This window comes from Coturnix japonica, chromosome 11 (assembly GCF_054131305.1).
Source record: "Coturnix japonica strain WE chromosome 11, WE-NBRP24, whole genome shotgun sequence".
Classification (NCBI taxonomy): domain Eukaryota; kingdom Metazoa; phylum Chordata; class Aves; order Galliformes; family Phasianidae; genus Coturnix; species Coturnix japonica.
In genome coordinates this window covers 4658362-4673267 of record NC_140673.1, presented here as the reverse complement: position 1 = coordinate 4673267, position 14906 = coordinate 4658362, and the positions used below count along the sequence as shown (strand labels likewise).

General features: G+C 44.9%; 1 protein-coding gene across 4 annotated transcripts; it reads right to left on the bottom strand.

The window, feature by feature from the left end:
• Positions 1-6999: 6999 nt before the first annotated feature.
• SELE (selectin E) lies at positions 7000-14476 on the bottom strand. 4 transcript variants are annotated; one of them, XM_085512010.1, is made up of 14 exons: positions 14157-14476; positions 13792-13866; positions 12972-13358; positions 12101-12208; positions 11790-11975; positions 11371-11556; positions 11084-11263; positions 10347-10532; positions 10060-10239; positions 9472-9657; positions 9013-9120; positions 8552-8573; positions 8393-8447; positions 7000-8037 (listed from the first exon to the last, which is right to left on the bottom strand). In XM_085512010.1, exons 2-13 carry the CDS (start codon positions 13826-13828, stop codon positions 8408-8410), a joined length of 1806 nt encoding a protein of 601 aa, XP_085368136.1. In that variant the 5' UTR covers positions 13829-13866; positions 14157-14476; the 3' UTR covers positions 7000-8037; positions 8393-8407. The 4 variants fall into 4 exon arrangements, with proteins under 4 accessions (XP_085368136.1, XP_085368137.1, XP_085368139.1 ...); XM_085512011.1 differs by having other exon boundaries at positions 8393-8444; positions 14157-14290; XM_085512012.1 differs by lacking the exon at positions 7000-8037 and having other exon boundaries at positions 8267-8444; positions 14157-14290.
• Positions 14477-14906: the final 430 nt, after the last annotated feature.

Below are 14906 nucleotides of genomic sequence, written 5' to 3'. Positions count from 1 at the left end.
AACTGGCATATCAAGATGTGAGGACAGCATTGCCAATGGGAACTGATTTCCAAGGTAGCATATGCTAAGCAATCACAGCCAGGCCAGAGACCTGAAGTCAATGCTTCCTCTTCATTCAAAAATACACACGTTAACGTAAAACAAACAAACAAACAGGCACAAGCCACACTTTTCACACTCCCTCCTTCCTTGTCTTTGCTTATTCATCCCCTTTTTGAAGATATTTCATACCATAATTCCAAACACCTGTTCCAGTCATGTGGTTTGAGCTGTCCTTCATAGTTGTTCCTTTTAACTACTGTTTTTTAAGTAGCTTCAATAGGAAGGGAAGCTTTGGCAAGATCCAGGTCCACTCAAACTCAAAACACTCCATCCAACTTCAAAGATTTGTTTAAGCCCCATTAACTCAAACAGGACATCATGTCTTGTTCATTGGTTGCTTTTGCAGGGAATCCAGAGGACTCCACAGCAAACCTGTCTGACTCCTGTACTGAGTCATAGCCCCATGTGAGCATGGTTGGATTGTGTCAACATTGGTGCCTTGGTGCTTGTCCCGTGATCCTCCTTTGTCAGCCCATCTGATAGCATGGGCTGCTCATCTGTGTCGAAATCTCTTTGACGGGGGCTCTTTGATCTGCCCATACGCCGCTTTTTCATTCTAACAGGCCCACAGCAGCAGCCCCAAAGGACTCAGCAAACAATAACACAAACATAGCTGCACTTAGGACTTGCAAACTCTGATTTTAGCCCCTTTGTACGTCAGATGCCACCAGGCCCAGAGACGATTTACAAACAGGACCTAAGATCGGGCCTAATTTTAGTAAGCCCTCAGGCTCCAGGTCCCCTGACTGTGCTTGCTTTGATGAAACATGATCCTAGGATGAAAGAAAGCAAAAACCCAGCTGGCACCTGCTGGGAGGGCAGGGAGATGGAATCTGGCAGACAGGAGGTTCCTACAGAGATTGCCAACACTACTACATGTCTGTTTTGCTTTTTGAACAGCACGGCAATTCCAAAGGTGATAACCATTTGGCTTGGCTGGCCAGACAAGATGTGCCCACATCAGATATTGCATTCTCCCTCCTCTCTCACTAGCATCTCTGCAGCTCTCAGGCAGCCCCTTCTGCTGTGCTGAGTAGCAGAGATCATCCAGGCTCTGCTGGAGTGAAGCACGTTGGTAGGAAGAGCTGCTCCCTTGCTAAGTGTGGGTTAGCTGGCTGGGCTGCATCTGGACAACTGATTTCAAATATCAGTCTGGAGCAAAATGCAAGGATTTTCACTACAGGACATATCTGAACCCCAGGCAACCCTGAGGTTACTGTAGCCTTTTTAGGAAGGCAGCTTTTACAATTCATTGTTGTGAAAAGACAAATCTTTTACATTAAGACTGTTGGTTTCTTCCTCCCCAACCCCCCCAGACAGTTCCAATGTGGAAGAATGATTCTTTAAAGCAAGACTTGCTATTCCCTGAGCAACAAAAGAGGTTAGGAAAGTCTGTTGACGCTTCTTCTCACTGCTCTGTAGTCCTGAGGAATCCCCTACAACCCAGTAATGCTCTTCAAGTGAAGAGCATTTAGAAGGTTCCCTGCAGTCTCTTCCTATAAATACCTATTGGCTTCACCCTGCTATCAAGTATGCAGGTGAGCTGGCTCAACCCACTTATCAGCCAGCCACCTGCAGCTGGGTTGACTTGTTGCCCCTGCAGCAGCAATCAGCATCCTGTGATGCAGAGTGGGCAGGCAGATCTAAACACTCCTTTCAAACCCCATCTCTCACTCCTACCCAGTCTCCTCAGAAAAGCCTACAGCATCTCTAGGGCAGCGCACCTTAGGCGTGAGCTACTGGCTAGGTTTTATGGAGGTGATCTGGACAGCTGGGCCACTTGTAGGAAGGAAGGGGCTGCTGATAGCATTACTGCATCTGCACTCTGTCACAGACCGTGCTTGCCTGCACCGGATGCAACACGCGAGGCAAACATGCAGACCTTGGTGGAAGCTATAGCAATTAGGTTAATGAAGAGCTGGGGCTGTCCCATATGTTTTCTGATCTGTTGTTCTCCGAGTGCCATACTGCACCTGTTCCCACAGCATCCAAAGGCCTCAAAGGCACAGATTTGCCTGCACCAGACACATGAGCAGAAGGACAACTGATACAGATTGCTGGCATAATGCAGAGGCAGAAGTTGCTCAGATTTAGCCATCGGTGATGCTGGGAAATAAAATTAGTGCTCATCTCTCCAAGCCAATGCAGCTAATAGCCCTAGCTTGGGATTTCTGAAGGAGCTGGAGTTTCAGACAGCAAACTGCTCAAAGCACCCAGGAGCCATGGATCCAGGCCCCTGGAACTCCTTGGAGCATCCCTTCAGCTGCCCAGGTCCCACTCAAAAAGCCCCTGATTTTTGCACAGGGTTGCAATGCAGTGTCTGCTTTCACCTGCAGTGCCATCACTCTCAGCCAGGGACAGGGCTTTGGAGTAGGTGACTTCTCAAAGCCTCTCAAATCTTATTTCTTATGATGCTCTGACAAGTTCTTTTCCCAGGTGCAAGCTCAGATGTGCTGATGGTTGGACAAGGTGGTCTTTTCCACCTTAATGATTCTACAGTTTCCCAGAGGCAGATCACTTTCTGGAGCTAGGCTTCAATGCTGACGTGAAAGCAGAGAGTATCTGCCATTGGCAACCATTCCTACACGGATAAAGTCCTTTAAAAGTCACCAGTTTCCATGGACAAAAGGCTGACCTTCAAGGCAGCACACAGGGAAGGATGCTGTGACGGGTTGTTCACCATTTAATGAGGCAAGAACTAAAATCTGCACGGAAACAGGAAGTAAAGGTGACAAAAGAGAAGCACGGGCCAGCCCGCTGTTCGTGTGCACACAGGAACATTTGCACATTATGAGCTTCCTCTGGCAGCATCTGAAACACTCATCAGCACTGAAAGGAGCCACCCATGGCCTCAGTGCAGCCAAACTGAGCAAACGCTGCCTGCAGTCTGGGTAAAGCAGTGCTCTCTGCACTCCAAGTGGCTTGGAGGAGCGAGGTGCTTGTTTCTTAGTGATTACAGTTGCTGCACAAGAAACTTCTTACCTCCTGTGTGCTTTAAAATCTGGATTTTGAAGTCAGTGTCAGGGAAGATGTGGAGTTTTTAACCTTCTGGCACGTCAGATGGGATTTTACACCACTCTGAGCAAAACTTACACCCTCTGCTCCAACTGGGCAATGAAGTGGTGCTGAATATTTGTGAAGAAAAACTAACAGAGGGAAAAGAAAATGAAGCAGATTGATCTGTGCTGACCCCAGCAGTGATATCTACCTGCCCTAGCACAAAGGAGCAGCGTGATAAATGCATTCAGGTGAACAGCTGGCTTGGCTCTGGTGCGAATGAACCACCAACCTGAGTGTACTCTGCATGAGGAGGATGTCTGAGCAGTGCATGCAAAATGCACTGTGGCTTTGCCAATTACCCATGGAATGCAAACTGCTGCTGTCCCTCCAAAGGAACACAGTGAGGGTCTCAGCTCTGCTCAGGCTCTCCCCCTGCCAAACCTGCAGGCATTCTATAGGTTTGATAATTTGGTCTTTGCCAAGAGGTGAATATGGTATCAATGTATTCCATCGGGTTGCTTCCAACAATTGTGTCTTGGTCAAAAGAGAGTTAATGTAAAGTGGTGAGGGTTTACTCTGTTCTCCCACTGCAGCCACCCTGGCACCAGCTGCAGCAATGGGAATGGGAAAGGAGCACACTGAGGATGGAATAGGGCCGTGTCTATCTTAGGATAGGACTTTCTAGAACTACGCTTGCTGTCATTTTGGCTAAAACAGTATCATTTCCCCGTGGCACATTTTGTTACCCAAGTGAACCCAGCATGTCACCATGTCTGATTTGTATGTTATCTGAGTTGTTTGCGCTGATATGAGATAAGATGAAGGGGGAGACGTCGCTGTTTCGTGCAGCGTTGGCTGCGCTCTCTTTCCCCCTTGGTGTAGGTCAGGCTGGGCTCGATTTCCCAAGATCCCAAAGAGAAAACATCCTGCCTGATTGCAGCCCCTCCTTTCCCAGAAATGGCGCTGTGGAATAAGCCCTGAAAGCAGTGTTTCCTGCCTTCCCTTTAACCCTTTACCTTCTACCCAAGTGCTCCATGACACAAGCCTGCTCCAGCAGGCATAGATTCAGTTTGCTCCCTCCTCCTGCCCACTCAAAGGCTGTCAGAAGCCCAAAATGACAGCACTGGAGTGCCAGAAGCAAGCAAGTCACCTGCAATTTCACACCTGCCTTCGCTGCCTTTGTGGCAGCTGGTGAGGCGAGAAGCTGATGAAGGTCCCACTTGGCCTAGGTTGAAAGTCAAAGCAACTGTTGGGCCTTTCAAGGAATGTCCTTTCCTGAAGTGGGAAGGCAGGTAGAAAACCTGCTGGCAGCTGCCTGGGGGCATCTGCTGCCTTGCTAAGGAGGCTTTTTTTTTTTACCCTGTTCTTGGCAGTATTCCTGAGCTGGAGAAAGCATTGGCCATCATCAGCTGTGCGAGCACTTTCTGGGCAGTGGATTTCTTTCTCATCACTGGAGCCAGGTCTGCCTCTCTCCTAGGCAAGATTTAACAGCACCAGATGAGCAGCAATAACAACCTATATATTTTGACTTCACTGGCCAAATTTAACCTGCAATTTTCATTGTTTCAGCCTAGAGACATGCATGTGAGAGGCCATAGACTGAGACAAGGAGACCCATAATATGACTGTGCAAATGTTAGAGGCTGGAATGTAATGCCTGTGTCTGTTCAACCCTCTGCTAAGCTTTTTCTGCCTAATACTAACAGGAGGTTGGCCTGCCAGCCTGTAGGCAAGGCCACACTGTACTTCTCATTTGCTGTGAGATATGGCTCTCAAGGAACAACAGTCTTGTGTCCTTGCCTGTCCCTAACCAACAGCTCCAGCAGTCACCATAGCACCCTACTCCTCTGGGCTGAAGACCCCTCATAGGGTACCCAGCAGCAGCTGTACATTAGCAGCAGGCTCAGGCCAGGAAGCAGCAGCCAGTCTCCCTGCAAGAACTGGGGGAATGCAAACAGGAGCAAGACTTGGGACAGAAAACAGACTCACAAAGGGCTTGAACACATCACATAGCGTAGACATTGCATGTGGCAGCCTGGCATCCCGGTCCTAATACCCTCTGACAGCTCCCAGAGCAGGAGCTGGGCAGGTTAGTGATTTGATCATGACTCCAACTCCTGCAGGAGCTTCAGAGTTTCTGCTGCCAGTCCTCTGCAAAGCACGCGAGGAGCTGCAAAGACTGGCAGCCCCCAGAGCCTGTAGCAGTGACCTACCTTTGCGAGCTAAGAACTGCTGGCCAAATGCTGGGTCCAGTCCAGCCCTTGTAAACCGGAGCTGTGGAAGGCAGCTTCAGCCAGGTCCTAGTAAATGACTGCTTGTTTGATGGCTAATTGCTTATGAAAATACAAGGCACAATCCCAATGTGGGCAGGGATTATACTGCCATGGGCCCAACTGAGAACTGAGGAATTTAAGGGAAATAGAACAACAGGAGACAAGGAAAGTTCCTCCAGCAAAGAATACATGGAGCTTTGGTGGTCTCATGGCGATATGAGCAATATAACAGAGGTATTTAGTGAGCATCTTACAGCAAATACTCCCACAGCCTCTCTGGCCAGAGCAGGATCCAAACAGCCATCAAACACCAGAAGAGCTGCACTCATGGTCACCACGACACAGATGTGTTCATTACACTCTCTGAAGATCTTATAGGCCTGGACATGCCATAACATCACAGTTGGTAATTTCATAGGATCATTCAGGTTGGAAAAGACCACTAAGATCATCTAGTCCTAAAACCAAGCCATCACCACCATGCCCATGAAACCATGTCCCATTTGTGTCCTGAAGCAAGAGAAAACAGAACCAGTCCTAAAAGATCCCAGGAGAAGTGAAGAAAAGCTGTTAGCAGCACCAGCTCCAGTCAGCTCCCAGGAGAGAAGCTGGGCTGCCCTGATTGAATGGCAGGAGCCATACTGGCCTGAGCAGCTGTCTCCAGAGGATGCTACAGCACTAAGCATGTAGAGGACAACAACAAGGACAGGCTGGGAGACCCATGTGGTGGTTTAGCTCTCAAAACAGCTCCTGCAGGGATTCAGAGCAGGGCGTTTCGGGCTAATCTCTACATCCCCTCAGGGAACCTGAAGGATTACTGCTCTACATCTGCTCACACGGTTGGGCCCCACCTTGTCAAGGCGGGGGGAAGCGCTGGCAGCCGCTCTCAGCTTCTTAATCGGTTTGGGATAAACAGCAATGGACCCTGTTCATCTTGGTGCAGCAACTTCTGATTATCTTTGCTAGCTGGATTGATGGCTTCTCTTGAGCCTTGCCTAGGGCTGGAGCACACCTCAACATAGGCTGGCTCCTGGCAGCTGCTGCAGCCAGAGTGCAGCTTCCTTGGATGTGTCAAGGGCTGGGGAAGGGCAGCCACAGCGAAGGCAGTGTTTGTTATAGCCCAAGACAGAGTGGGAGTGGAAGCCCTTGGAAATCAGTCACCGCAGGTCTCCAGAGCTGTGCTTTCACCTGCTAGTCCATGCTCTCCCAGCCCTTTGCTAACTTACCAGCAAAATAGGCTTCAAAAGGGCTGTATGAGCTAAGTGGCTTTTGTGGTTAACTGTGCACCAAGGTCACCCACTTGCTTTTCCTACTGCTCAGCTCCCCCTCCTTAGCATGCACATCTCGAAGCTCACTGCTGGTTCAAGCACTTTCTTTATGGGATGCAATGCTGAGCCTTCTTCCTTTCAGGACCAGAAATGCTGGCTTTGAGTCCAGCTATGGCTGTGCTGGCTCTCAGGTAGTCAGTGCCATCTGCCGGCTGCTTTTTCCTTGACTACTATGAAAACACGGAAAGCTAAGTGTAAGCTTCCAGCCTTACAATTTAACCATCTTCCCCCACATCCCAACTTTCTGCTGCTGAAGCCATATCCAAAGGGCACATTTAAAGGATGGAAAGGGAGCATTCTGTTGAAAACATTTTATTAAATATTGCTACAAATAGGACAATACACATCAGGTTCTAAGTCTAGCGGAGATATTAATTTATAACTTAAACATAATTTAAGACTCTCACTTGAGGTCCTTTAACAGCACAATAAATCATACCTGCAACATATATAAAAATCTGAGGCTTCTATTTTATTCGTAAATTACGTTCATAAGATTACACGCCTGCATATTTCTGACTTATTTCAAATGTCCTGGGCCCAGATCAGGAACAGGTGTTTTAAATACATCTGCCATTAACAGCACAGAAACGTCCTCATTAAAAATAACACAACAAATTAAATATTTACATTCACACATCTGTATTACGGTGCACAATCCCATGGGGATGAGAACTTCCCATCTACTCGCTGCATTCAGAAACCAGAGTACCTAGTTCAAGCACTACCATTCCCAGTGCCATCAACAAAAATAAAGTCCAAAGGCTTTCTGGAACATGCAGCAGAAACCCGGATAGTTGCCTGTATCATTTCAGGCATATGGGAACATCTTAAAATAAAATGACTTCAACAACAAGTCAGATCAATGGCTTCAAAGCAATTCAGAGAATGTTTTTAACCCCAATTATTTTGTTTCTGCAAGCATAACCCATATGTCTCCAAAGGAGACATCTCCAGCTGTGTAATAAGTGATGTGAAATAATGCATGTCTTCACCTCACCTAGGTACCTCACCTAGTAGACCAGAGGAGAAACCAGCCTCCTCCTTAGGCAGCAGCTTACTATTTGCTCACCATCTGGACAAGACATGGCAAGCTCCCAGTTATGATAACTACATGACTGAATGTAGACAGTGTTTTGCCAGAAGGCCAGAGTTTTGCTCTCTGCTTGTTAGTTTTCTATGGAAATACCAGACAGCTTGAGTTCAAAATTCGAGCAGCACACAAGGTGAATCATCTTGTCAGCAAGAGGTAAAAACATCTGGTCAGCTGCTGATCTGCATGCAGTTTCATTTCCTGAAAATCTCTGAGACATAAGCAAAGATGGCTTCAATTCCTGCAGAGAGAAGAGCATTCCTCTATAAATTGGAAAAATTGGCACAGATTTGTACTTGCTGTCACGTCAGAAAAATTTTGTATGCAGCAGGAAGCAAAAATGTACCAAAGCATTCCTAATATTATATACCGCTAGACAGACAACATAGCACAATAAACCCTTAGAAGCCGAAAGACCATTTCTAAATCAGTAAATCTATCTGTTTCCTTAGGAACTTTGGTGCAGTGGCAAAAAGCATGTTAGGTACCACAAGGCATAGATATCGCTGTTTGCAAGCGTAGAAATTAGTAGGCTCTGATTACTTCTGTGATTAGAAGGAAGAGAATTTGGGAATGCAGCTATCTCGTGTGCTTACCTGAAACACCCGGAGTTAGACATTCTGGCAGTCAGTAGTGAGATGCTGACAGCTGCTATGAGAATAGAAAAGTACTTTAGTGACAACTGTTCTATGCCTAGTGGATTATAGCAAAGGGATTGCAACACTTTTCATGCTGCTTTTTGAGACACAACTTACCTGGCAGGAGTGAATTTCCTTACTGCAAGAAGAAAAAGAAAAGAAATGTTAGCATTTCAAGATGAAAGCCCTCTCTTGCAAACTTATTCTCCTATTGAAAACTCTTATCTGAATACTTAATAAAAAGCCATTCATCTAGCAACAGAAATCTCACTGCTAGTTATTACTGTATTGTCATCAGCCCCAGCTCAAACTCCCATTCACTTTCCCTGGCTGTTATTACTGATTAATAACCATTGGCTTTTTCACCTCTTGTTTTAACTCTTTCAGATTTTTAAATGTTTATCCTGAAACCAAACATGCTACACATACAGACTTCCTGAAAGTAAAATTGGAATTTGTTTACATGAATATTTTCACTTTTTCAAAAGGAAAATGTTTGGGGTCTGGAGGTTTTTCCTCCCTACTAAAGAAATTTCAGGAAGGTAAATAAAATTAATGGAAACAGTCCAATTGCTCACCTTTTCTTCGTAACCGTTTTGCAAGCCAGAAGAGGAAGGATGCTGTAGCAAGCAGAGAGGTAGTGGTGGCTGCTATGCCCACAGTGACATAGCCAACTTCTTGAGAAGCTGAAGAGAGAAAAACAGCTACAGTGAGATCAAGAGGCATGTGGTTTCCTTCTCTTTGAGAGTCCGACTGAAAACAATGAAATGATTCAAGGATCTGAATTCTGCCCAGATAGAGAGGGGCTGAGCTCTTGAGATCTACAGCAAAGGCACATCGGGTGAGCCAATCGTGCTCCTACTGTGGACAGGGAAAGAGCTCTTATTGCCTTGGATGGAAAGGGAGACTTTCTTCCTTTGTGAGCTGCTCCACAACTTCTAAGTTATTGCTTGCTGTTATCCCCTCCACCCTTCATACCTCCTACTTTGGCCAGGAACCTACTGACATCTTTTTCTGGCTATTTACAAATAGAATACCTTCACATGTGGGCAGACTGGCACTCCAGTTTCCTGAATGGCTGCAGTCAAGAATACGAGATCCAACGAGATTCCATCCTTCTAGGCAGCTGAAGTGGCAGGCTGTGTTATATGTGAAGTTCCCAGCAGTATGTATGCAATCCATAGAGCCTTTCTCAGGAGACTTCAGTGGTTCACACTGTACAACTGAAATATAGAAAAGAAAATGGTTAAGTCATAAAGGCCTTTCCTGTCTTTGACCTTAATGTTTGCACTAGGAAATGTACACTGTATGTTCAAAATCTTTTGGATTTGGGGTGAGAGGAGTTCAGAAAGCCATGAACAGGCATTCTGAAAGCAGGGCAGGTCACAGCTGAAAGCATAAGAGATAGCACAGACATTAACTTGGAGCAGATCAGAATAATATACTCCTCTTTTAGCTGACAAGAAGATTTCCCTGCCAAGGCTAACCTCTGCTGAGGCCATAATATTACCTTGTACACTGAATCAGTGCTGTATATTGATTGAATTGAACCTGGACTCTCAGGGAAAGGATTTCAGAGTATTGCACGGTGACAAGAAAACATTTTCCAACCTAACAAATCTCACCTTTGCATTTTGGGAATGGCTCTGACCACTGTCCCTGTGCCATGCACTTAATGCTGGATGGACCCTCCAGAACATAGCCTTCTCGGCAATGGAAATCACAACGTGAGCCATAGGCGAGATCTGCAGAAGCACAGCTCACAGAACCTTCTTCTGGCCAGGTTACAGCTTCACACCTCACAGCTGCAACACACAGATCACAACAGAAGTCAGCACAGAGGCCTCAGGAATTCAAAATGCCAATCAATGCTCATAGCCACAAGGGCTCGGGTGGGCATGGAAAAACATACCTGCACAGGATGGCTGCTGCTTGTCCCAAGCCCCAGAAGATCCACACTGCAGCGTGGATGGTCCTGTCAGAGAAAATCCTTCCTCACAGGTGAACTCACAGGTAGCACCCCAGGTAAGCTCCCCAGAAGGTTGGGAGCAGTTCAGAGAGCCATGAGCAGGCATTTCTAAGGCAGGGCAGGTCACAGCTGAAAGCATAAAAAACAGCATAGACATTAGCTTGGAGTAGGTCAGAATAAATTCTCCTCTTCCAGATGACAAGAGAATGTGTCTGGCCTGGAGCTCTCCCCTGCACGACCATAGTACTGCCCTTCACCTCTAGCAATGTCTCAGGAAACAGGAATTACAGAATGCTGCACGGTGGAGCCAGAACTCTTAAATATGTCTTTAAAGCATACAAACTGTTCCTAATACTGGCTCCAGATTATGAGATCCATTTTTGGGGTGTAAACTCCCATCTGAAGATGAAGAGTTCCTGCCAGAACACTCCACTTCAACAGTCTGTTACCACTTCTGCTGGGAGTACAGCTCTCAAGTGTAGTTTCTCAACTTGCATTGCTATTTTCCATTTAATACAACAGGATATATGATCTCTGTCTAGAAACCTCTTTAAGAGGAATATTACAAACCTGCCAGGGATGATAGTTAATGTTTGACAATACTTGAATTATTCAGCCTTTTCAGAATATTTGAGCTAGTGTTAAACTAAACAGATGATTTCTAACCCAGTAAATCTCACCTTTGCATTTTGGGAATGGCTCTGACCACTGTCCCTGTGCCATGCACTTAATGCTGGATGGACCCTCCAGAACGTAGCCTTCTCGGCAATGGAAATCACAACGTGAGCCATAGGCGAGATCTGCAGAAGCACAGCTCACAGAACCTTCTTCTGGCCAGGTTACAGCTTCACACCTCACAGCTGCAACACACAGATCACAACAGAAGTCAGCACAGAGGCCTCAGGAATTCAAAATGCCAATCAGTGATCATAGCCACAAGGGCTTGGGTGGGCATGGAAAAACATACCTGCACAGGATGGCTGCTGCTTGTCCCAAGCCCCAGAAGATCCACACTGCAGCGTGGACGGTCCTGTCAGAGAAAATCCTTCCTCACAGGTGAACTCACAGGTAGCACCCCAGGTAAGCTCCCCAGAAGGATGGGAGCAGTTCAGAGAGCCATGAGCAGGCATTTCTAAGGCAGGGCAGGTCACAGCTGAAAGCATAAAAAACAGCACAGACATTAGCTTGGGATAAACTTAAAAAAAAAAAAACAAAACACTTTTTTTTTTTTTTTTCCCCCTGAAACTTAGTAACATATCTAATGCATGGAAACAGCTTTAGATTTAGGCCAGAATCTCAGTTTGTATCGATTAATAATGCTCCATAGACTTCAGTGCTGCTATGTGTAATGCAGAAATCTCATCTACCATTGCTTGGCAAGCTAACCTTTGCATGATGCAAGTGTGTCAGACCAGCTTCCATCGGACATGCAGTTTACTGACTCCAGTCCATTCAGCTCATAGCCTTCTTCGCACTGAACTGTGCATGATGAGTTGTAGCTGAAGTCCTTCAATGGATGGTTGCACTCAAGGCTTCCATGATCAGGTTTCTCTAGCGGATCACAAGTCACAACTTCAAAGAAACACAAGAAGGTACACAGTCAGTCTATTGGTTAAGCAGGCAAATCAAACCAAACAAACAGAACTAAGCTAGTGTGACCATCTCTGTGGTTGGAAAAAAGGATGTAGTAACCTTACCAAATTCACAATCAGGCCCATAGAAACCAGGGTTACAGCGGCAGGTGTGATTGTTAATAGTCTCTATGCATTCTCCACGGCCACTGCAGAGAGATGGGTTGCAAGAAGCTGCAAAAAACCAAAAAGAAGTCCATCAAATAAAAGAATCAGCAATAGCAATTAAATCTGCTCTGTGCTTCATTTATCTTTCTGTCACTAAAGAAGCAAGAGGAATGCAGGAAATTTTGGTATATTAGTCAACTCTGCCATTTTACGGAAGCATTTCAGAAATCAATGCCTTTGGCAGGCTAACTCACAGTGAAAGGATTCCAAGGGAAACTCTATAACCACTTGTTCTCAGGTAGATATTAGTAGTATTTAAAATGCAAAAGGAACACTGTATGTGAGGTAGGAAGAGGTATTCTTCCTTACCTCAGCTCTGAATTGGAGGATATTTTACTTAGATATATATATATATATTTTAAACCTAGCCTTAGTAATCTCTATGTAGAGTGTATAATATATAACATAGAGTGTTAGATTTAACTCACTGCTCTACAGTCAGCAGAGAGAGACACCCCCAAAAGGGCAATTCTTATCTAGCTCAGACTTCAGAGTGAGATGAAAGCCAACTTCTGAAAGAGCCATTTTCTCTCCACTGATTATAGAGACCTGATGGCTGGCTTAGAAAAGATGTATAATACTCTGGGGGCTAAAAGGTAAGTGAGATCAATCCAGCACTTAGAACAAGAGGAATCTCAGCCCTGTGAGTAAGGATAAGTGTAGGATGTTAACAGAGTCAGGCAGCGAGCATGTAAAACTAGGTTAAACAACCCATCCCACTATCCCATCTCCACAGGGGTTCACTGAAATGGACTTTATGATACTATACCTGTATAGCACAAGGCAACCTTTTTTTTCTCACACTTCTCATCATTCCATTTGCCGTCATCCTTCCCTCTTTTGATGTAGATTTCAACGCAGTCCTCATTGTTCCCTTTGCCATTTGGTTCACCTGAAGCCCAGTTTTCTGCTTCATCTGTCAGCACTTTGTTTGTTCCAACCCAGGTCCACGTACCGTTAATTTTTCTGATTCCAATCCAGTAGTAACCCGGATTGAAGGGTAAGAAGGCATTAAGATGGTTGATTTCATCCTTATTTTGAATGGCAACCATGTTGGTATACCTCTCTTTGCACCATAACTCTGCCTCCTTGTAGGTCATGTTAGTGTCTGAATAATGGTATGTCCAACCATTCACCACCTCTAGTATTGTAAGCCCTAGAATGAAAAGATGGCAAAAAGTTGGTATTGGATATTTCCCCCCCCTCTTTCTCTAGAAAAGGATACATATAAGTTTATAAGCATTGCACATTTGTCAATATCTGAAATGGCATTAAAATTTAGTAGCAATAACTTTACGAGTAATTAACCAACAAGCTTCAAAACAGGCAAATCACCATCAAGTATAGCAACTACAGCCAGTCAAACTATGTCCATTCATACAAAGATCTGCAGATTTTGTCTCACATCATAGCAGCCAATTACACTTTTGTCAGGCTATCAGGGTAAAGTGCCATTGCAGCTACATCTTTTTCTCTATGTGAGTCTAGCCTCCAGCTAATTAGGTCAGATTCAAAAAATATCTGTATGATTCCAAATTCAAAACTAAGCACACTAACCTTATTACTCAAATAGTTTTCTGCAGACTTACCATAAGCAAGAAGAGATAGGAACCACAGGCAATTCATTTCTCTAGGAGTTTTCTCTTTATCTTTTAAGCAGATGGCTATGAAAGATCAAAGGAACATATTTGTATAGAAAATACACCACTTTTTTTTTTTTACTGTCCAACATAAAATGCTGCCTGTGTAATCTTTTCTGCATACCTTTACAGAATCATTCTAAAGAATTAAGTAAGATTTTCATGCTTGCAAGATCGATCATTTAAAACAGTTCTTAATGTCAGGATAGCTTTTAAATTTAAATAGCTCTCAAAAAATATATTAGCACAGAATTCCCTTCAGTTTTCCTCTCGCTGAGACATAGAACATAATAAAATAGCCTATTTATACTCACAGGTTGCAGTTGTATTACTCAGGTGCTGTAGAAGTCCTCTGTAATATCTCTCAGCGACTGCTCTCTATTGCTGAGCTGCTGAACACAGGCTTGAAGAAAAAGCTCAGTTCAGAGAGTCTGGACTGTGTCTCCCCTGCCTTTACTCCAGCCTTTTATTCTCTCAGCCAGCCTGTTTGTAGTACGGGAAATTCCATGTAGAAGAAATTTCTTGGAAAACCCCAGGATCACTTCCTCACACATGAAGCTTGATGCTTCCCCTCGCCAATCAGCCCTCCCATGCTGTGCTGCCAAGCTGCCAAGTGGTAGATTACAGCTTTACTGACGGAAGCACACAATTCCAGGATATCAGAAAGGAGCGAGAAAGTTAAAGAGTTTGTTGTATAAGTAGATTCCAACTTTTCTCCTAGGAGAATGCTTTACACCAAGCTGCTACGGGTTCTTTTGGCATCTCAGTAGGAAAGGCACTGACAATTAAAAGCTGGTTAAATAGTTAATTGACTAAAAGATTAAAATTGCAGCATTGGTCAATTTCTTCCCTGTGGGTCACAGCATATTGTGCAGAATGTGGACTTGGCTTTCACCTTGGACAATACGTTCTGATATCCTCATCTCAATAGTTACAGTTCCTAACCAGGTACATACAATATTTCAGGTGGATGAGACAATATACTAGTTGTAGACTGAATACACACACACACATTGATTGTGTATACACTGATTAATTACGCCACTGCATGGTGCAGTTACAGT

Excerpts from the sequence above, each read along its gene's own strand:
- SELE (XM_085512010.1), bottom strand. The coding sequence starts at position 13,828 with ATGAATTGCCTGTGGTTCCTATCTCTTCTTGCTTATG. Across the intron at positions 11,557-11,789 it reads CACACTTGCATCATGCAAAG|CTGTGACCTGCCCTGCCTTA; the intron begins GTTAGCTTGCCA and ends TTATGCTTTCAG. Across the intron at positions 10,533-11,083 it reads GCCATTCCCAAAATGCAAAG|CTGTGACCTGCCCTGCCTTA; the intron begins GTGAGATTTACT and ends TTATGCTTTCAG.